We start from the raw sequence: 22,565 nt of genomic DNA on the forward strand, positions 1-22,565 counted from the left end.
AGATCCTGTCTCTAATTAATTAATTAATTAATTAATTAAAAAACTAAATTTTCTTACCTGCTGGTCAAGAATATCAGGTCAGATACAGAGGTTGGAGATAAGCTACTAAAGGAACTAAAAATACTCCAAGACCATTTAAAAAGATACACTTTTATTATTTTTTATTTATGTATACGTGCGTAAGTGTGTACAGGTGCTTGTGTAGGCCAACAGCGTCAGATTCCCTTGGAGCTGGAGTTGGAGGTAGTGGCAAGCTCCCTGTGTGGGGGCTGGGAATTGAACTCGGATCTTCTGGCAAGAAGCACATGCTCTAAACTACCGAGCCATCTCTCCAGCCCGTCTCCAAGATAACTTTGGCTGAGAATCTGAAACAGCCCAGTCTCCATAATCAGAAAGTTCTAAATCAGTCTGTAGAACCTTCACACGTGAGGCTTTGTCAGGGGACCGCAAACACCGCTCTTCCCTTCCTGCCCTGTCTTTACATAAACGTCTTTACATAATCCGGAGAACAACAGGAACCAAAACCTGTTACGTAATAACCAAGCGAATCTTACTGTTTTAAACCAGTGCGGACTCTTTACAGAGACTCTTTACAGATCTCCTCCAGCCTACATCTGTTTGGACAGTTTATTCCTCCGCAGTAGGCGCTCGGACGGTCCTATGTTGGAGCGCTTGTTTTCCCACGAAGATAGTCTTCTGCAGCTAAAGTTTATAATCTCAACACCGGATACTACATTATGGACTCTTCCGCCCCAGGAAAGACACTTAGGAAAGAAAGTACCGGAGGCGGCAATCGCCGGAGCCAAGGAAGGCTACCGCCTCGCGGCTGATTGGCTCGCGTGGCTGCAAGAGCAGCGCAGCCTTCGGCTGGCCTCCGAGTGTGGTTGGCTGCTGGAGCCCCACCCCCCCTTCCAATTGGACGGAGTTGTGAGACTAGGATTGGTGGAGCTAATGCTCCCTGGAGCTCCTGGTGCAAGGCAGAGATGGCGACTGCGATCCGGCTGCTGGGGCGACGGGTGTCCAGTTGGAAGCTGCGGCCGTCGCCCCTCGCTGTCCCGCAGCGAGCTCACTCGATGTTGCCTGTGGACGATGCAATCAACGGGCTAAATGAGGAACAGAAGCAGGTAGGAAGGCCAGGCCCAAGGCCTCATGTCTCCGTGTCCCACCGCACAAGTGACTTGTGCCTGCCGGGCCTTGGAAGCGTCACTCAGAAGCCAGGGAGAGGGTCTGCTCGCTTCCTACTCTTAGCTAATGCCCAACCAAGCCTCTGACTCATCGTTATCTCTAAGGAGGGAAGATTTGAGACAGACAGCAAGGCAGGGCTGCTAGAAGGAGAGAGAAGAGTAAAGATCAAAGCTCCTGGGAGCTTTGTGGTGTTTGGGTAGGAGAGTTGGTTGGCCCTGCCTCTGGTGGCAATCATGAGTCCACCCAGACTCCAAGCCGTTGTTCTCTGTATGTACCGACCCCCTTCCCTGGGGTCTCTGGATGTATAGCTTTGGGTAGCCCAGACCTTGCCTTGTAGACCAGGCTGGTCTTGAACTCTCATCTTCGGCTTGCTTCTGCCTCCAGAGTGATGGGATTAAAGGTGTGGGCCATCGCACTAGGCTTTAAATTGTGGTTCTCAATTTATGATTGAAATTGTGGTTGATCCGTAACCAACAAGGCATTGTGTTTTGAGTGGAAGACTTAAGGAATTCTGAAATGCACCCTTAGTTTGCCTTCATCAAGGCCTAAAGCAGAAAGCTGAACAAATCTTGAAAGTTCACAGATTGCCTGTCCACTCGTATTGCTGGATTTAAGACTGTTTTCTCAAAATAAAGCTAGTGAATAATTTCCCAGGATGGCTCAGGTCCTAGCAATGTGTACATTATATTAAGCAATTGCTATAGACTGCCTAATAAAAGTGCTGAGGAGGGACTGCTTTGCACACAGTGTATCTGAGTTGGGTGTGTACAAGGGAAAGTCATGCTTTCGTGACTTTCACATACTTTTAGGATGTGACTTTCTCACAGTCATGCTAAGGTTCATGTGGAGTGTCATTTTTGTCCCCGTACATCCTACATTAATGAAGGAATTGGATGGTTGCTGGTTAAGTCGTTTACCTTTTCAACTAATTTTTAGATTTACTTATTTTGTGTGTACAGGTGTTTTGCCAGAATGTATGTATGGGCACCATGTGCCTACCTGGTGCTAGCAGAGGTCAGAAGAGGGTGTCCTATCCCCTGGAATTGGAGTGGGGGATAGTTGTGAGCCTCCATGTGGGTTCTGGGAATCAAACCTAGGTTATCTGCAAAGCAGCAAGTCTTAGGTAGGATTATCATTGTTGTGGTGAAACACCACAACCAAAAGCCACTTGGGGAAGAAAGGGTTTATTTGGCTTATACTTCCACATCTTTGTCCATCACTGAAGGAAGTCAGGACAGGAATTCAAACAGGGCAGGAACTACTGAGAGGCAGGAGCTGATGCAGAGGCCATGGAGGCATGCTGCTTACTGACTTGCTCCTCATGGCTTGCTCAGCCTGCTTTCTTATAGAACCCAGAACCAACTGCCCAGAGGTAGCCCCACCCACAATGGGCTGTGCCCTCCCCAGTCAATTACTAATTAAGAAAATGCCCAGGCTGGAGAAATGGCTCATGGGCTGGAGAGATGGCTCAGTGCTTAAGAGCACTGACTGCTCTTCCAGGGGACCCTGGTTCGATTCCCAGCACCTACATGGCAGCTCACAACTGTCTGTAACTCCATGCCACTATAACTAGCTTTATAATGTTCTTTTTTTTTAAGATTTTTTTGAGCTGTATTATTATTGTGTGTGTATGTGGAGGTCGTAGGACATCTCTGTGGAGTCTGCTCTCTCCTCCCACCTTTCCACAGGTTTGGGGGGCACTAAACTCAGGTCTTCAGGCTTACGAGGTGTACCTTTAATCCGCTGAGCCATCCCATCCAGCCCTTCTGTGATATTCTTATAGAGCAATTCAGCAAGGCCTGGATGACATGGCAAACTCTGGCCCCAAATGGGCAGAAGTTAAATATTAAGTAACCTAGTAAGCTGTGTTCTTGTAACCAAATGAAAGGTGGGAGGCGGGGCATGAAGAGTGTGTGAAGAGTGTGATTATAAATGAGGCCGAACCAGAACTCTGGCTCGGGGGAAGGAGGGTGTGTCACTTAGAGGCCGCATGAAGTGCTTAGGACTGATTCTCCCGGAGACCTTAGCCATGCTGCTCAGCCTCCTAGAAACATCAAAGTAGACTAGCAAGAAGGACCAGTGGTCAAAGGCACTTGACACTAGATCTGCTGACCTGAATTTGGTTCTCAGGACCCACATGGTAGCAGGAGAGAACTGACCTGAAAAGCTGTCCTCTCACCTCCATACATGCGCAGTGACCTCCTCCCCGCCCACACACACAAAATAAATAAATACGGTTTTAAAAATGAACAACAAAAGCCAGGCAGCAGTGGTACATGCCTTTAATCCCAGTACTCAGGAGGCAGAGCCAGGCAGATCTTTGTGAGTTCGAGGCTAGCCTGGTCTACAGAGCAAGATCCAGGACAGGCACCAAAACTACACAGAGAAACCCTGTCTCAAAAAAAAACCAAAAAAAAAAAAAAAAAAAGAAGTCCCCGGCTGTATGATTGGCAGAGAGCTGCTTTGGAGACCTCAAACTTCACATCTGGGGCTAGAGAGATGGCTCAGAGGTGAAGAGCACTGACTACTCTTCCAGAGGTCCTGAGTTCAATTTCAGCAACCACATGGTGGCTCACAACCATCTGTAATGAGATCTGACGCCCTCTTCTGGCCTGTAGTCATACATGCAGACAGAACACTGTATACATAATAAATAAATCTTAAAAAAAAAAACACTTCACATCTGAGTCTGATGCTCAGTCCTAGATCTCTAGTTTTCCCACCAGGGCAATGTCTAATCCCATCAAGGAATCTCTTTTAGCCAAAGTCTCAAGGATGGTAAAGAGACTGACAAGTGTCAGAACTGAGGGGGAGTGTCTGGAGTGCAATGAATGGGTGGGTAACGGAAAGGTACAGGGAAGGCTGGATGGCCAATGGAGGACAGCCTGTGCGGACTGGCTTAGGGGCTTGTGTGTTATTCTGAGTACAGCAGAAAGGTACGGAGTGATTTTATGTAGGGAGGCAGCATTTTAAACATCATCTTCAGTAGCTGAGTCACTGGGTTACATGAGTTCAAGATCAGCTTGGGCAAAATTCAGTCTTAAAATTAATAAAATGATAATGTCTTAATCATTTCCAAGATGTCTAAACCAAGATTTTTTTTTTTTGGTTTTTCGAGACAGGGGTTCTCTGTGTAGCCCTGGCTGTCCTGAAACTCACTTTGTAGACCAGGGTGGCCTCAAACTCACAGAGATCTACCTGTCTCTGCCTCTCAAGTACTGAGATTAAAGGCATGCACCATCACCGCCCAGCTTCCAAGAACCTTAAGAAAAAGGGCAAGATCACAGTCCTAGTTAAGGTTACCATTGCTATGGTCAACACCATGACCAAAAAGCAAGTTGGGGAGGAAAAGGTTATTTGGCTTACAATTCCTCGTTGAAGGAAATCAAGGCAGGAACTCAAACAGGGTAGGAACCTGGAGGCAGGGGCTGACAGAGAGATGGTGCTGACTGGCTTGCTCCTCGTGGCTCGCTCAGCCTGCTTCCTCATATAACCCAGGACCACCCCATCCAGGGGTGGCCCTACCCACAATAGACTGGGCCGTCCCCCATTGATCACTGATTAAGAAAATGGCCTCCACTTGTCTACAGCCGGATCTTAGGCTTTTTCTCAGTTGACGCTCCCTCCACTCTGATGCCTCTAAGGAAACATAACTCGGTGGGACCCCTGAGCCCCGACCTGATGCTACACGGTGAGAGTGCCTGTGGCCTGGCTCCCCGAATACGCCTTCAACCACAGGGACATTGCTCTCGTTGGCAATCAGGTCTGGGTCTCAGTAGCATCCGTCTACCTCTCTCCCTCTAGCTTCGTCAGACTATATCGAAGTTCCTTCATGAGAACCTGACCCCCAAGGCCCAAGAGATTGATCAGAGCAACGAGTTCAAGGACCTGAGAGTGAGTTGCAAGGTTGAGGGTGGAGTGGAGGCTTCTGGAGCAGCGCTGCCCTGCACAGCTGCCTAGAAAGGTGCACGCTGTCTCCTGGTGACGGGCCTCTCCAGTAGTAGAGCTGCTTTCTCTGAACGGCTTGGGCTTGTTCTGGCCACATGTGGCTAACTGCCTTCTTGAAACACCCTCTGTGCTGTTGACAGGAGTTCTGGAAGCAGCTGGGGAGCCTGGGAGTCCTGGGCATCACAGCCCCTGGTGAGTATGGCTTCTTTCCCTACAGAGAGCTTTCTCTGTTGCCCAAACAGGCAGAAGGGAGGTGGACATGGTGGTGCCCTCCTGTAATCCCAACGTTCAGGGGCCTGAAACAGGGGCAGTGCTCAGAGTTCAAGGCCAGCCTGTGCTGTACAGTGAGTTCCAGGCCAGCCTAGGCTACAGAGTGAGACCCTGTTTCAGAAAAAACAAAAGCAAGAGGCTGGAGAGAAAGCTCAAGCTGAGAGCATTTGCTGTGTAAACATCAGGGCCAGAGCTCAGAGCTCACACTAAGAAAAGCCGGGCCTGTCCCACCCAATGCCTGTAATCCCAGAACTGACTAGGGGGCCAGGGGCCTGAGTCCCACCCAGTGCCTGTAATCCCAGAACTGACTGGGGGGCCGGGGGCCTGTCCCACCCAATGCCTGTCATCCCAGAACTGACTAGGGGATCAGGGGCCTGTCCCACCCAATGCCTGTAATCCCAGAACTGACCGGGGTTCGGGGGCCTGAGTCCCACCCAGTGCCTGTAATCCCAGAACTGACTGGGGGGCCGGGGGCCTGAGTCCCCCCAATGCCTGTCATCCCAGAACTGACTGGGGGGCCGGGGGCCTGAGTCCCACCCAGTGCCTGTAATCCCAGAACTGACTGGGGGGCCGGGGGCCTGAGTCCCACCCAGTGCCTGTAATCCCAGAACTGACCGGGGTTCGGGGGCCTGAGTCCCACCCAGTGCCTGTAATCCCAGAACTGACCGGGGTTCGGGGGCCTGAGTCCCACCCAATGCCTGTAATCCCAGAACTGACTGGGGGGCCGGGGGCCTGAGTCCCCCCAATGCCTGTAATCCCAGAACTGACCGGGGGGCCGGGGGCCTGAGTCCCACCCAGTGCCTGTAATCCCAGAACTGACTGGGGGGCCGGGGGCCTGAGTCCACCCAGTGCCTGTAATCCCAGAACTGACTGGGGGGGCCGGGGGCCTGAGTCCCACCCAGTGCCTGTAATCCCAGAACTGACCGGGGTTCGGGGGCCTGAGTCCCACCCAGTGCCTGTAATCCCAGAACTGACCGGGGTTCGGGGGCCTGAGTCCCACCCAGTGCCTGTAATCCCAGAACTGACTGGGGGGCCGGGGGCCTGAGTCCCCCCAATGCCTGTAATCCCAGAACTGACTGGGGGGCCGGGGGCCTGAGTCCCACCCAGTGCCTGTAATCCCAGAACTGACTGGGGGGCCGGGGGCCTGAGTCCCACCCAGTGCCTGTAATCCCAGAACTGACTGGGGGGGGCCGGGGGCCTGAGTCCCACCCAGTGCCTGTAATCCCAGAACTGACCGGGGGGGCCGGGGGCCTGAGTCCCACCCAGTGCCTGTAATCCCAGAACTGACCGGGGTTCGGGGGCCTGAGTCCCACCCAGTGCCTGTAATCACAGAACTGACTGGGGGGCCGGGGGCCTGAGACTGGAGGCTCACTGGGGCTGGTTGGGCCACACAGGAAAAACACTAGGCTCAGTGAGAGACCCTACCTCAAAAGGAACAAGGTAAACCAGGCATGGTGGCATACGCCTTTAATCCCAGCACTCGAGAAGCAGAGCCAGGCGGATCTCTGTGAGTTGGAGGCCAGCCTGGGCTACAGAGTGAGATCCAGGACAGCCAGGACTACACAGAAAACGTTGTCTTGAAAAACACCCCCAAAAAAGGACAGCGTAGAGAGTGATAGAAGAGGATGCCCGGTATCTTCCTCTGGCCTCACACATGTACACAGGAGCGTGCACTCACATACACATGTACACATACATCATACACACATACACTCATACACTCACACAGAAATCAACAATCAATGGAAAGGGAAGATCATTCATTCCCCAAGAACTTCCTCATCCTTGAACCCGAGGCAGCACCCACTGGCATAATCATTAGTGATGGCAAGAAGGCAGACTCTTGACTCTGCTGCTTTTTTTAGTTCCATGCTGGAGATTTAATGAGAGCCTTGCATCCTGTGGAATATGCATGCTCTACAGATTCCTCCTTGCATCCTGTGGAATATGCATGCTCTACAGATTCCTCCTTGCATCCTGTGGAATATGCATGCTCTACAGATTCCTCCTTGCATTCTGTGGAATCTGCATGCTCTATAGATTCCTCCTTGCATCCTGTAGAATCTGCATGCTCTACAGATTCCTCCTTGCATCCTGTGGAATATGCATGCTCTACAGATTCCTCCTTGCATCCTGTGGAATATGCATGCTCCTCAGACTCCTCCAGATGACTTGGGGCATGTAGAAAATTCTAAGTTAACTAACTGTCCTAGCAGTCCTCCCTCAGTGTTTTCTGAGCTCTGTCTCACCAGTGACCTGTAAGTGGGAACCTTCAGGAAAAGTATGTCCCTGAGGGACGGCCTAAGTCCTCTGCTTATAACTTGTCCCCAAAGCTCATTTGGGGTTAGAAATGGGACTAAGAGGGATGTCTGGGTCCTCAGTAAGGACCCAGATGATGACCTTGGATTTTAGTAGGCTCTTGGGCCTGCCCAATATCCCCTGTGTATGCTACAACTTTTGAGGGGAAAGACAGGGAGCTGGTATATTCTGGTTCTGTGCTGCCTTCTAGAAAAAAGACCCTGCTGGGGTTGCCATGACGGTGAATGTGTGAGCTGTTGGCCTCCTCACCCAGCTGCACTCCTGAGGCATAAGAGCAGTACCAGTGGTTTTTGTCCCTCCATCCTTTCCTAAACAGTAGAGAACAACTCTTCCTTCCTCCCTTCCTCCTTCCTTCCTTCCTTCCTCCTTTCCTCCTTCCTTCCTCCTTTCCTCCTTCCTCCCTTCTTCCTCCCTCCCTTCTTCCTTCCTTCCTCCTTCCTTCCTTCCTTCCTCCTTCCTTCCTTCTTCCTTCCTCCTTCTTTCCTTCCTCCTTCCTTCCTTTCTTCCTCCTTCTTTCCTTCTTCCTTCCTTCCTCCCTTCCTCCTTCCTTCTTTCCTTCTTCCTTCCTTCCTTCCTCCCTTCCTCCTTCCTTCCTTCCTCCCTTCCTCCTTCCTCCCTTCCTCCTTCCTTCTTTCCTTCTTCCTTCCTTCCTCCCTTCTTCCTTCCTTCCTTCCTCCTTCCTTCTTTCCTTCTTCCTTCCTTCCTCCCTTCTTCCTTCCTTCCTTCCTCCCTTCCTCCTTCCTTCCTCCCTCCCTTCCTCCTTTCCTCCTTCCTTCCTTCCTCCTTCCTCCCTTCTTCCTTCCTTCCTTCCTTCCTTTCTTTCTTGTTTTTTTCAAGACAGGATTTCTCTGTGTAGCCCCAGCTGTCCTGGAACTCACATTGTAGACCAGGCTGGCCTCGAACTCAGAGATTCACCAGCCTTTGCCTCCTGACTGCTGAGGTTAAAAGTGTGCACCACCACTGCCCAGCAGAACAACTGTTTCTAATCTCATACTTGGAAGGCTACGGCAGGAAGTCTCGAGCCAACCTGGGCTACAGAGCTAAGATCCTGGCTCAAAAAAGGGGTGTGGCTGGAGAGATGGCTCGGTGGTGAAGAGCACTTGTTGCTCTTACAAAGACCCAGCTTCGGTTCCCAGCATGCACATGGCGGCTCACAGCCATCCATTGACTCCAGTTGCAGGGGATCTTCTGTCAACCAAGGGCACCAGGCATGCACATGGTACCCATACATACATGTGGGCAAACACCATGTGCATACAATAAAACAAATGTAAAAATGTTTAAGGGGGAAAAAGCTAATAACTATCTGTATAAAGCATGTATTATTTACATAATGAATAACAGAAGATTTAGAGGATGTGGGCAGGTGTGCATAAATTATATTGCCGTTTTATTTATGTAAGGGATGTGACTGGATTTGGTATCAGAGATGGGTCTGGAAACCGATGATACAGGTATTGGTTTGACAAGTGTCTGTGTATTTCATCTTCTATCCTCCTGGAGTAGCATAGGTCCTGGGGTTTGAGTTGACCCTGGAAAGTTACATGAATGTGATACAATGAAACTGCTTAATGATTCATTTAAACCATGTTGATGTGAGGGAGTTTCCCGGGAGGACCTACTGGGAACTCCCAAACAAGACTCTCTTTGTGCTTTGAGAGTTTAGGATCCAGCCCAACATAATATGCTTCTGAATCAGAATATATTTAATGGAACAAAAAAGCAACTTAAAATCAATAGGCCAGGTTGGAGAGATGGCTCAGCAGTTAAGAGTACTGACTGATCTTCCAGAGGACCCAGGTTCAATTCCCAGCACCCACATGGCAGCTCACAACTCTCTATAACTCCAAGATCTGACACCCTCACATAGACATACATGTAGGCAAAACACCAATGCACATAAAATAAAAATAAATAAACCTAGAAATAAATAAATAAATAAAATCAATGGGCTGAAGCCAGGCTATGTAATAAATACCTGTAATCCCAGCACTTGAGAGATAGAAGTAGGAAGGTTGGAGGTTCAAGGCCACCCTGAGGTATATGAGACCCTGAGGATGTAGCTCAATTGCTAGAATGTTTACCTGTCTCCATCGTGACCGAAACAGAGTGGTGCCTGTCATCCCAACACTCAGAGGTAAGGGAAGAAGAGCAAAAGTTTGAGAAGAAAAGAGAAAGAGAGAGAGAAAGAAAGAAAGGAAGGAAGGAAGGAAGGAAGGAAGAGAAGCAAAGAAAGTAGCCTGGGGCAGGAATGCAGCTCACTGGCAAGGGAATATACTTTGCATGAAGCCCTAGGATTGATCCCCAGAACCACAGTTAAAAAACAAGAAACCAGAGAAAATCCTTTCAAGTTGGGAACTTCAAAAAGAAAGCCAGGACTGGTGTTGTTTGTACTAGGGATTGACCCTAAAGCCTTGCACATGCCAGACAAGTATCCTACCATTGAGCTACGTCCCCACCCCCTTTCCTATTGATTTGTCTTGAGACTGGGTCTTGCCAAGTTGCCCTCGCTGGCCCTGAACTCCCTCCATAGCCAGGTAAGACTTGAATGTGTTCTTTCTGGCTCTCAGGTGGCTGAGACATAGGCCTACAGCAGCAGGCCCCAGCGGAAGGGCGAGTTTTGAGAGCAGACAGGAGTTCTGTTTCCTACTGGCCTTCCTGGAGTTCTGGTTGACGACGCTCCGCTCACACCGGGCAGCCTAGTGCTCAGACCAGCTTGTTTACGGGGCTTTACACAGTGGCTGTGTGAAGGGACCAGGGGACCCAGACACAGGGAAACGTGCTTTCTTTCTCTTTTTCATTTTCTTTTCTTTACCTTTTCTTCTTAATTTTTTGAGATGGGGCCTCAGATAGCCCAGGCCAGCATTGAGTTTGCTGTGTAGCCATAGATAGCGTTGAACTCATGATCTTCCCATCTCCACCTTCCAAAGTCTGATGTTACAGGTGTGGGTCACTGTGCCTGTCCTGAAAACCTTTTTTTTTTTTTTTAATTTTTTTTTTAATTTCTGTATCTGTGTGTGTGTGCATACACGTGTGCACACCTGTGTGTATATGCTACATGTATATGTATCAGACCTACTTTGTTCCCAAAGCTATGCTATCAAATCTCACCTTTGGTGCCAGAGAGATGGCTCAGTGGTTAAGAGCGTTTCCTAGTCTTCCAGAGGACCCAAGTTCAATCCTTGATGTCCACATAACCACCTATAACTCGAGCTGTAGGGCAGTAGTTTTCGACCTTCCTAACTCTTCCTAACGCTTCGACCCTTTAATACGGTTCCTCATGTTGTGGTGACCCCCAACCATAAAATTATTTCCGTTGCTACTTCATAACTGTAATTTTGCTACCGTTATGAATGATAATGTAAATTTTTTGGAGGTAGGTTTCTCAAAGGGGTCGTGACCCACAGGTTGAAAACCGCTGCTCTAGGGACTCCAGAACTCTCTTCTGGTCTCTGGGGGCACCCGTGCACATGTGGCAGAGATAAGTAAAAAACACAAATAAGTCTTTTAAAACCTCACCTTCTTGAGGCCTCTGCACATACACAGTGTGTAACTGATTTCCGTGCTCTGAACATAGCCCCCTCTCCACCCACCCCCTTCATGTTTCTTTTCCTTCTTTCTTCCTTCATCCATCTGCTTCTCCTTCTGGAACTTCTGGAAGAGTGGGTGCTCAGGTTTTTGCTTGTCCTCACTGAAGATGTCTGCGATAAAGCCAGAGTTGGCAATAATGGGTTCTGAATTGCAGCTCCCCGGCAGGAGCAAGCAGAACCAGTCGTGTGTCCTTCTAAGCAGAGTCCCTGGCAATAGCCTGGCAGCCTTGCTAGGGGAACTTGGAATAGCTACCAGAGTGTTTCTTTTCTGCCAGTTACCAAGATTCCTGTCAGTGTTCCAGTGTAACCTGGATGCCTTTCTGCTTCCCACACTATCCCCCTCCCAGTTCAGTATGGCGGCTCTGGCCTGGGCTACCTAGAACATGTGTTGGTGATGGAAGAGATATCGCGGGCTTCTGGAGCAGTGGGCCTCAGCTACGGTGCCCACTCCAACCTCTGCGTCAACCAGATTGTCCGCAATGGGAATGAGGCACAGAAAGAGAAATACCTTCCCAAGGTGAGGAGATGGGAAAGAAGAAACCCACATGAACTCAACATGGCCACCATGACGTGCCCTCCCCTTGTGGGGGCCAACCAGATTTTCAGTCTTGTCTTGCCGCTGTGAACTAAATAGAATTAAGAAAGTGCCTGAGATTGTTTTGAAACACTTAAGTCAAAAAAACTTGGCCAGGTGGTGGTGCGCACCTTTAATCCCAGCACTCGGGAGGCAGAGACAGGCAGATTTCTGTGAATTTGAGGCCAGCCTGGTCTACAGAGTGAGTTTCAGGACAGCCAGGGCTGCACAGAGAAACCCTGTCTGGAAAAAAAAAAGGGGGGGACCCTTCAGTCAGGGATGTGGTGACCTGTGACATATGTAGAGTTTCAGCTGCTGCTTGGGAGGCAGAAGCAGGAGAGTCACAAATCCCAGCGTGAGTGATTCGGCAAGACCCTGTCTCCAAAAGCAAATAGGGGCCAGTGAGATGGCTTTAGTGGGCGAAAGTGCCTCCCTGCCACCAAGCTTGACACACATGGTGGAGAAAGAACCAACTCCTACACACACACACACACACACACACACACACACACACACGCACGCACGCGCGCGCGCGCACGCGCACACACACACACACACACACACGCACACACACATACACGCCTATGTGCACACATAAACACAGAGGACGAATAAATAAAAATAGAATTTTTAAAATATAAAGACTGAGGGGTGAGAGGAGGGCTCAATACTAAATCCCTTGCTTAGCATGTTTGAGACCCTGGAGCCAGTCCCCAGTACTGCCAAAAAGTGGTGGACGCAGGCGTAGGGGGAAGAGAGGCCTTACAGGTACTCCACTTTGCTCTGGGGGCAGTTTGGGGGTGGCATGCGGGCAGGAAGAGGCAGTCCAGGAGCCGCTGCAGGGTGCTTCCACAGTCCTAACAAGGCGGTCTCGCCTTCCCTTGTAGCTGATCAGCGGTGAGTTCATCGGAGCCCTGGCCATGAGTGAACCCAATGCTGGCTCTGATGTTGTCTCCATGAGGCTTAAAGCAGAAAAGAAAGGTAAGGCCTCTTGCCACAAAGCCGCCGCTGGAAAAGGCAGAGAATCAAACTCTGGGGCGGGGCGAGGGAGGAGCAGTTGGGGGTGGTCTCTGCTGGGTTCCCAGCAGGGCGGCAGCAGTTCTGTGGACAGACTGGCTGAACCAGGACAGGAGACTCTTCCACAGACAGCCTTTCCCTTAGGAGACCACTACATTCTGAATGGCAACAAGTTCTGGATCACCAATGGCCCCGATGCCGACGTCCTTGTTGTCTATGCCAAGACAGATCTGAATGCCGTGCCAGCTTCTCGGGGCATCACAGCCTTCATTGTGGAGAAGGTGAGGCTGGTGGGCATGGGATCAGAGAGACTTCCAGCTCTAACAGTAGTGACAGAGATAGCCCCTTTCCAGCCGGTCAAGATTAAGATCAGTGTTCTGTGCTCTGCTCCCGGGAGGTGGCGGGTGATGAGAGGCTGAAAAAGACAGCCCAAAAGTCAAGTCCTTGCTGGTAGAGTTGCCCAGTGGGGAGCAGTGGAGAGCAGCTTCCCAGCATGTACAGACCCTGGGTTCAACTTTCAGCACCAGAGGAAAAAGAAAAAAGAAAAAGAAAAAGACGAGAGACGCAGAGAGGCTGGGTCAGGTCTGAATGTAGACAGTAAAGCTGTCCACAGAATCAAAGAAGAAGAAAATGGAAAAGAAGCCCCGGGATAGTCTTACTGAGCTGAGCAGGAGCTGTGGGGGAGACTGAGGCATGGGTGGGAATACAAATGATGTTTTGGACACTGTACCTCCAACAGTGTGGACAAGGATAACATACATCAGGAGTTAGATTAAAACTCAAGAGTTCCACTTGGATTTTGGTTTGGTTCTAAACAAACCAGGACCCAGACAAGGTGTATTTGTACTCTGAGCAGCACTTGACAGGCAGAGGCAAGTTTGAGGCTAGCCTGGTCCTTGTAGTGAGGTCCAGGTCTGTATAGAAAGACTGTCTCAAAAACGTAAAAACAGGAAACAGCAAAATTTCAGTATAGAGAAAAGAAAACCAGGGGAGTTTTTTTTTTTTTTTTGGTTGTTGTTGTTGTTCTTTGTTTTAAGATGGGGTCTCATTGTGTAGCCCTGGCTAGCTTAGAGCTCGCGCTGTCTAGACCAGGTTTCCCTCGAACTCACAGAGATCTGTCTGCCCCAGCCTCCCCAGTGCTGGGATTAAAGGCGTGTGCCCCAGCCTGGAGAAAGTTCGAGATGTGTAAGTTCCGGGAACAGGTGTTGGCCGCACACCAACTGTCGAATGATGGTGAGGAAAGAGGGCAGGTGCCACTGAGGCTTGGGAACCCAGCTCCAGGGGAATGCTAGAAAGTTTAAGTACATGGTACAAAGATTGGCAGCACACTCCACGAGGGAGGAGCTGGCTAAGATTGGAACCGGAAAGGCCTGGAGGTAACGGAGCAGCGTGTGCCGTCGCTCTCCTGGGCATTTGGCAACACACGTGCGTCTGCGTCATCCTGGTCAAGGCATGTAGGTGGTTGGAGTTGGGGCTCCTTCAGGGACAGCTGGCTGAAGAGAAGGGGGCAGAGGAATTGGTATGGGCTCTGAGAGTGTCTTCTGAGTGATGTCCCTGGGAGAGTGAGGAGAGCTGGGGACTGAATGTTCTGTTGAGGAAGAACCGCTCCCCTGAGAACTGGGGAGAAGCAGGCTGGCAGCAGAGGAGTTGGGAAGGAAGTTGGCGAGGCGCGAAGTCTGGAGTTTTGCAGAGGGAGAACTCGAGAGCAGATGTGGGCATGCTGGGCAGGTATCGGAATCGGTAGGTGAAGTGAGCTTTCCCCTTTTTAGGCCCCCTTGGGGCAAGTCTAACCAGGACCTCCTTTGGTTTCCTGCAAAGGGTATGCCTGGTTTTAGCACCTCCAAGAAGCTTGACAAGCTGGGTATGAGGGGTTCCAACACCTGTGAGCTGATCTTTGAAGACTGCAAAGTGCCTGGTAAGTGTCCAGAGAATAAAGGGGTCCCTATCCTGACTCCTTTGCGAGCTGGAAAAGCCCATCTCCTCGTTACAGAGGTGCACTGCCCTTGTGTGTCCCATGATATGTGGCTAGACTGCGGGCCTAGAGCCACTGGACAGTTGTCTGTCCTGGCCACAGGCCCTGCCGCTGTTTGCTTGCCTGCCTAGATGAAGGATGGGGAACACACCTTGCCAGTAGCGGACGGTGAAAGGTAAGGCCAGCCACCGTCCACTGACGTCCTTCAGACTTCCTGTGCATTCGCCTGTATGGCCTACATGCGCTAGCCCGACTTCTTGTCACCTTTATAAATAACCCGACAGGAACAAGTTAGAGGAGGAAGATTTATTCCCCTCATGGTTTTAGGGGTCAAGCCTATGGCCCATTGGCTGGCTCTGTTGCTTCTGCTCCTGTGGTGAGCAGGAAGGCCTAAGGGCCTGGGAGAGCTGCTTTAAAATCTTACGGAGGATAAGTAGCAGAGATGGAAGGAAGAAGAGGCCAGAATCCTATTAGACTCTCAAAGACACACACCCCAGTGGCCAATTCTTCCTGGAGGCCCCGTCTCCGTTTCCACTGTCTCTCATTAATGCCATCAAATTATGAATCCATCATCAGGTTAATCCATTGATTAGATCAGCCTTCACGATCCAGTCACGTCCCAAACCCCACCTCAGAACACTGCCTTCAGCACACCAGCCCGCAGGGGGCCATTTCGTGTCCAAACCACAACACTCTGAATTACACTCGGTAATGATGCTAAAAAGCCCTTCTGAATAAATTGACAGAAGCCAGACTCGATGAAGGAGAGGTAATTTGATTCCGCAGGAATATTTTCTCCCCTGTGCCGTAACTGTGAACGTGACACTATGTAGCACTGTGAGAGAGCTGAGGGCATGGATCTGGTCATGAATGAGGACTGCTTCGTGCATCAGCCATAAACCATCCAGAAACAGTATGCTGTGGTCAGAAAGAGTGTCCAGGAAAGAGAATCCATACAGACTCACTTTTAGAAAGAAAAACAACAACAACAAAATCATTCATCAGCCTTAAAGGCAGGTGAGGAAAAAAGGAGGAAAAAAAAAAAAAAAGACAGGTTAGGCTGTCAAGTTTCTACATAAAATGTTCTTCCCACGTCTCCCAAGTCCTTATGGGGGGGGGGGGGTAGGTGCTCATCGGCTTCTGTCACTGTCACCCTAACTCACGGACAAAGCAGCTTTCATGGACATTGCTGAGAGGTGACCCTGAACCCGAGCACACAACCTCGGGCGATAAGTTCTCAGATTTCTGTGTACGTAGACATCAGGTGTAGAAAGAATCCAAGAAGGGTGGGTCAGCCTTTCTTCTTTCCCATCCCGGGGAGTCCAGGGTGAGAAAGGGAAGAGGAGCGAGCAGCTTGGGGCTCTGTAGTATTGTGCGTGGTGTGGGGTCCTGAAAACTCCACTCCTGACTGGAAATGGCAGAGCTCATCTTTGCCTCTCACTTGAAACCCTAGATGAAGGTCGAGTAACGCACTTTTGTGCCTTGTGTGACGTGGTACCTTTTATAACCGTGAAGCGGCTATGAACAGCCCTCGCTGACTGGCATGTATCCCCGCAGCTGCCAACATCCTGAGCCAAGAGAGTAAGGGTGTCTACGTGCTGATGAGCGGGCTGGACCTCGAACGCCTGGTGCTGGCAGGTGGACCCCTTGGGTGAGTGTGAGGCTGGGGCATGAAGTTTCACCAATGTGAGGAAGCTGGTGGACCCCTGGGTGAGTGTGAGGCTGGGGTAACCTGAGCTCCCCAGCCTTGTTTGGTTAGCAGCCTCCCCCTGACAGGGGGTGAGGGGGGGTGAACAAAGGAAGCTATTTTGTGAGCTATCCTCTGTCCTAGAGAATCTCCTCTGTTTAATTTCTTTACACAGAGGGAAATGTCACCATGTGACAGATGGCAGGTGAGGCCTGCCTCTGCGTAGTCAGTGTGGTTGTGAAACAAGAGGGCCAGGCACTGACCCCTCCCGCTGCCCCACCACACCCACCTGCTCTCAGAGGAAGGTGCCTGGGAGCTGGGCAGGCAATGCTAGCACCCAGCAGGGAGTGCCAGCAGGGAGCTTCTCAGGCCCCTTTACCTTCTTCTCTCAGGGACTTCAGTCTCCTCCTCTTCTGTTACCCTCTCACCCCATTTGACAACATCACACTTCCACAGTGTCTTTCTTCTTCCGGCAGGATCATGCAGGCTGTCCTGGACCACACCATTCCCTATTTGCATGTAAGGGAAGCCTTTGGCCAGAAAATCGGCCAGTTCCAGGTAAGGGGAATACTTGCTGAAATGTCCTCTTTTGCTGGATTAAAGGAGATGAGGAGGTAGTCGTACGCTGTGGGTGATTGCAGCTACTTTCACATGCAGCCTGGCTTTGGAGGTTCCTCACGTTGTCCTACCCATTCCTGTTTGAGATGAATGAACTAGACACTGCAAGGCTGGAGGGTAAAGCACGCAGAACATTGGAGTTTAGGGGAAGGGAGCTGCATTTCTAATCCCACCCTTCTGCCAGAAGAGGCTGCCGGAAGCTAGCCACACAGGAGGCAGCTCACTAGCCTCATCTCCTGGAGTTGTTTCCGTCTCCATTGTCCTTGGCAAGTCCCATCTCTTCTCTGTGCCCTGGTTCCTCATCCCTGGCTGTCAGCTTGTCCTTGCCACTGACCTGCTTTCAGTAATCAGGGTCCCAGCATGGTGACCCACGGCCTCCCTTTGTGCCCAGCTGATGCAGGGAAAGATGGCTGACATGTACACTCGCCTCATGGCATGTCGACAGTATGTCTACAATGTCGCCAAAGCCTGTGATGAAGGCCACATCATTGCCAAGGTGAGGGCCAGCTCTGGGGGAAGAAGAGGTGGGTTGGTGGGTCATCCCCCGGGACCCTGCTGAGCAAAGCCTCGTCCACAGGACTGTGCCGGCGTGATTCTGTATGCAGCCGAGTGTGCCACACAAGTAGCCCTGGACGGCATTCAGTGTTTAGGTGAGTGGCCCTCATTCTCCACTCCTGGGGTCCCTCTCCACTACTCACTCTGCTTAAACTAGCTACAGCCATGCTGGCACCTCTAGGCTCTGTCTGCCCCCAGTGAAGAGGAAAGGGAAGTTTTTGTAATGATAGTCAGTAAATAAATGGACCTTTATTATTTTAAAGGGGGGTGGGGCCTGGAGACACAGCTCAGTGGTTAAGAACACTGGCTTCTCTCTTCCAGAGGACCCAGGTTCCATTCCCAGCACCCACCTGACAGCTCACAGCCATCTGTAACTGCAGTTCTAGGGGAACCAACATCCTCGTGTGGCCTCTGAGAGCACCAGGCATAAATGTGGCACACAGACAAACGTGTCGGCAAAACACCCATACACATAAAATCAATGTTTTAAGAGGAAAAAAAAAAACTGGGTGGTGGTGACACAATGCCTTTACTCCCAGCACTCAAGAGTGAGGAGCAGACGGATTTTGAGTTTGAGGCCAGCCTGGTCTACAGGGTGAGTTCCAGGACAACCAAGGCTACACAGAGAAACCCTGTCTCAAAAAAAAAAAAAACAAAAACAAAAACAAAAACAAAAAAAAAAAAGAAAGAAAGAAAAAGAAAATAGAAAAATAAATGGGGAAAAAAAAAGAAGTCTGGAGGCTCCAAGCTTCCCTTATCTTCCCTGCCTGGTCTAAGGTCACCAGAAAATTGGGAGACACACACCTCAGGTAGAGCAGCCTCAATCATGTCGGCTTAGGTTTGAATCCCATCCCTCTTGCCCATGTCTGCCACTGACTTTGCATTTTTTAAAGCTGGGTCTCAGGTATGTGAGCATGTCATGTAGCTGAGGATGACCTGGAAGTTCCAGTCCTCCTGCCTCCACCTCCAGAGTACCGGGATTACAGGCATGTGCCACCACACCTGGCTGGTGGTAGTGCTAGGGACTGAATCCAGAACTTGGGGCATGCTAGGTGGACACTCCAGAGTCCCAGGCCCAGGTTTTGCTCTTTCCTTGTCTGCATCCTGGGCACTCTGGGAGACCTTCCAGAGCAGCTCTCCCATGCCTTCCCCACCCCAACAAGGTTCCCTCGTCATCCCTACTGCTCTTCAGTCAGTCCTTCCCCCAGAGCCTGTATATCCTGGGGTTCTTCCGGGTTCAACCAATAATCAAAGATATTCAGAAAAGGCTGGGCATGGAGGTGCACACCTGGACTCCCAGCACTTGGGAAACTGACGGAGGAGGCTGAGACAGCCAAGCTGGGCTCTAGCTCAGTGTAGTATCCTTGCCAAGCATACACAAAGCCAATGCCCCAGCCCTGTGTTAACCAGATAGATTACAGGTGGCACACACCTGTAATCCCAGAACTCAGGAAGTTAGAGGTAAGAGGATCAGCAGTTCAAGGTCATCTTTAGCTATTTTGTGAGTTGGGGGCCAGCCTAGGATATGACAGACCCTGTCTCAAAAAGGAAATGGAAGGAAAGAAGGAAGGAAATGTTCAGAAAAGAAAATTATATCAGCGGCTTGGGATTTTGCCAGCACAAAAAGACCAACAACATGGCTCCGTGGATAAAGGTGCTTGCTGCAAAGCCTGGCAAGCTGATTTCAGTTCACAGGACCCACACGGTTAAAGGAGAAAACTGACCCAAATTATCCTCTGTACGTGTTCCAATTGTACCTGAGCTGAACATAGACTTCTCTCGTCATGATCCCTAAACATTCCAACGGAACTATTTAAATGGCATTTATGTCACATTAGATAGATAGAGATATTTAAAATATGAACTGGAGTTATAACTCAGTGGTAGAGCATTTACCTAGTGTGTGTGTGAGGTCCATACTCAATCCCTAGGGGAGAGAGGGAGAGGGAGAGGGAGAGGGAGAGGGAGAACACAGGTAGGTTATATGCAAAGAACCAACCCCTGAAGAGACTGGGTTATGACCCCCAGGCTGTTTTCCTTGCTGCCTTCAATTCTGTCCTTCCTCTTCCCACATCTGCTTCACAGGTGGAAATGGCTACATCAATGACTTCCCCATGGGCCGCTTCCTTCGAGATGCCAAACTGTATGAGATTGGAGCCGGGACCAGTGAAGTGAGGCGGCTGATCATCGGCCGAGCGTTCAACGCAGACTTCCGCTAGCCCCATGGCCTGGCAGCCCTGGTCCTAGCACCCAGGCCTTTCTTTGAAAGCAGAGGCATGGCAGCCCTTGCCCCTGTCCAAGGGAGCTCTGCGGCTCAGCTGTCCTTCACACCAGCTCTCTGCCCATGGGAGGTCGGATTCTCCGGCCCTGGCAGCCAGTCAGTCGGGAAAGCTTAAGACGGACTGCAAAAGGACTTTGGTTTTTCTAGGGCTTGTAGGGGGGGCCTCCGTGACAGTGCCCTCACTCTCCACTTCTGGATTTGATGTTCTCCCTCTCTGGGATGGCACCTTTTAGTAGGTATCCGACTCCTTTTCTTGGGCAAGCCTCTGGCAGGGAGCCCTTTCCACCTGAGTGGAAGCATCGGCTGCTTTCAGTTTTTTTAACGGTCTCTTTTCTTGAGGAAAAGGCAACAACCTTGTCCTTGTTCGCTGTTATCCTAAGGTCTAAACAGCTCCACAACATCTGTGGCAGACCAAAGGAAGGACGGAGTCCTGGTCTAACCACGACAGCACGGAAGATTGGCTCTCGCTGGCCTCCCTGGTGTACCTGAATCTGACGGCATCGCTCTGTCACAGGCTGGCACTGGGCCTGCTCATGTGACCTCCTGCAGCTGACTGGGCAGCAGGCACAGGCCCTGTGGCCAGCCTGGGTTGCCTGGCTCAACTCCAGTCCCTCCTGCCTGTGCACATTTCTCTAGACACCCTGTGGCTAATTTTGTTACCGCCGCACAGCGGCTGCTGCCATTTTGTATTAAACATACTGCGAATCGAACCCTTCTGCGCCCAAAGCATTGTTCTGAGGAGAAGCAAGCCACTTGCTGTTGCCCTTTGCCTGCATCCTGAGTGTCCTTGAAGAGTTCTGTCCTTCTGTAATGGGACAGGAGGCTAGAATGGGAAGTCTCAGACCCGAATCTCCCAGTGACTTCTCTTCCTTTGCTGAGGTCAAACGTGGAGTGTGCCTAGGCAAGCCCTGTAACACTGAGTCTGCTGTCTCCTCCCTCCCCTCCCAACTTCTACATGGTTTTATTTAGGGCTCCCTGTAGCCCCAACTGGCCTTGAACTAAGATCTGGAACTGTATATTTGCCCCTACCTCAAGTGTTGGGATTACAGGCATGAGCCTCATGCCCCTCACTGTGATTTCTCTTAAAGGAATTGAGGAAGGGGGCTCCAGTGGAGGAAGGGAGAAGGAGAACTTTAGTAAGTTTCTGGAGACCATCCTTGAGAGTTGTTTGGTTTTGAGACAGGATCTAGCCTGCCTCTGCTTCCTTAGTGCCAAGACTACAGGCATGAACACACACACCCGGCACATCTGAGTTTTGTTTGGTCTCAATATATAGCCCTTGCTGGTCTTAAACTCAGAGATCCTTCTGCCTCTGCCTCCCAACTTCTGGGGTTAAAGGCGTGGGCCACCACCATGCCCAGCCCAATCTTTGAGGGTGGTTTTGTTTTTTAATATCCAGACAACTTGACTTTTTCAAGGTCAGAACTGGATCTAGGATCCAGATGGGCTCATAGCAAAAACAGAGAGTCCTCAACATCCCAACCTGGGGCTACTGCATGTAGCATCCTAGGTAGAGCATCTGAACTGTCCCTCTCCTTCTCAGTTCCCAAAGGTAAACCTGGTTTTCCTGGATCCAGCCCAGCGGTGCGGGCCTACAGTCAGGTGCTGAGGCTTGAGACGGGTGGAGCTAGTGCCTTTCCAACCCCAATCCAGTCCCATCTTCAGGGAAGACCCAGAGCTCATGGCTGCACCTTACCTTGGCTGTTCTGAGTCCTGCTGTGTTCATGAATGCAGTAGAAATGGTGGTCCGCTGAGGCAGGGATGACTGGAATGACCCACGGAATATGTTCAAAATGTGGCCGGGGACCAGCAAGCCTGCAAGATAAGGTGGCTTGCCTCCAAGACAGACAATCTAAGTTGGAGTCCTGGAACCGAGGTCCAGATGGAGAGAACTGACTTTCAAGTTGTCCTCTGACTTCCACAAGTCACCCGGTCATGTCAGGGAACGGCTTGGGTAGTAGGACCCTTACTGGCTTTATAAGAGATTTTTTTTTTTTATATACGGTGTTCTGTCTGCATGTATGTCTATTCGCCAGAAGAGGGCATCAGATGGTTGTGAGCCACCATGTGGTTTCTGGGAATTGAACTCCAGACCTCTGGAAGAGCAGGGCCCAGGCCCTGTAAGAGTCTTAAACAAGTGTGCCTACTCTGTCACGTGAGGTCCCCTGCCGGGCAATGATGCATCAGAAGATACGGGAGATGGGAGTACCCGTGCTTCTGGAACCTTGAGCTAAATCTCTCTAATTACCCGATCTGTGTGCATCCAGCTATAGCAACAGAAAGGAAGAATGGGGTTGTTTTCCTGGGGGGGGGGGGGGTGCTTTTGTTATTTATGTAATATGCACAAGAAATGTTTTAAAATAAAAGACAAAACAAACTATGTAGCCTGAAAAGTGGATGAGGTGGGGGGCAGTTAATGAGATAAGATAAGTGTGGCCTGGTCACGCTCCTTATTGGAATCTAGTGACACCTAAATGTAGACACCTGGGTCCCCTGGGGAGCGACACTGGGTTAAGGCAGCCGCAGAGTTTTACAGCCACCCAACTTGG

The 22,565-nt window shown here is 50.5% G+C and overlaps 1 protein-coding gene across 1 annotated transcript; it reads left to right on the forward strand.

Moving 5' to 3' along the window:
• The first annotated feature begins 940 nt into the window (after positions 1-940).
• On the forward strand, positions 941-20,726 carry Ivd (isovaleryl-CoA dehydrogenase). Its single transcript, XM_059261145.1, has 12 exons — positions 941-1,124; positions 4,990-5,079; positions 5,274-5,325; positions 11,660-11,829; positions 12,774-12,867; positions 13,048-13,184; positions 14,722-14,818; positions 16,433-16,526; positions 17,039-17,120; positions 17,572-17,676; positions 17,758-17,830; positions 19,821-20,726. Exons 1-12 carry the CDS (start codon positions 984-986, stop codon positions 19,952-19,954), a joined length of 1,269 nt encoding a protein of 422 aa, XP_059117128.1. The 5' UTR covers positions 941-983; the 3' UTR covers positions 19,955-20,726.
• Positions 20,727-22,565: the final 1,839 nt, after the last annotated feature.

This window comes from Peromyscus eremicus, chromosome 4 (assembly GCF_949786415.1).
Source record: "Peromyscus eremicus chromosome 4, PerEre_H2_v1, whole genome shotgun sequence".
Taxonomy (NCBI): domain Eukaryota; kingdom Metazoa; phylum Chordata; class Mammalia; order Rodentia; family Cricetidae; genus Peromyscus; species Peromyscus eremicus.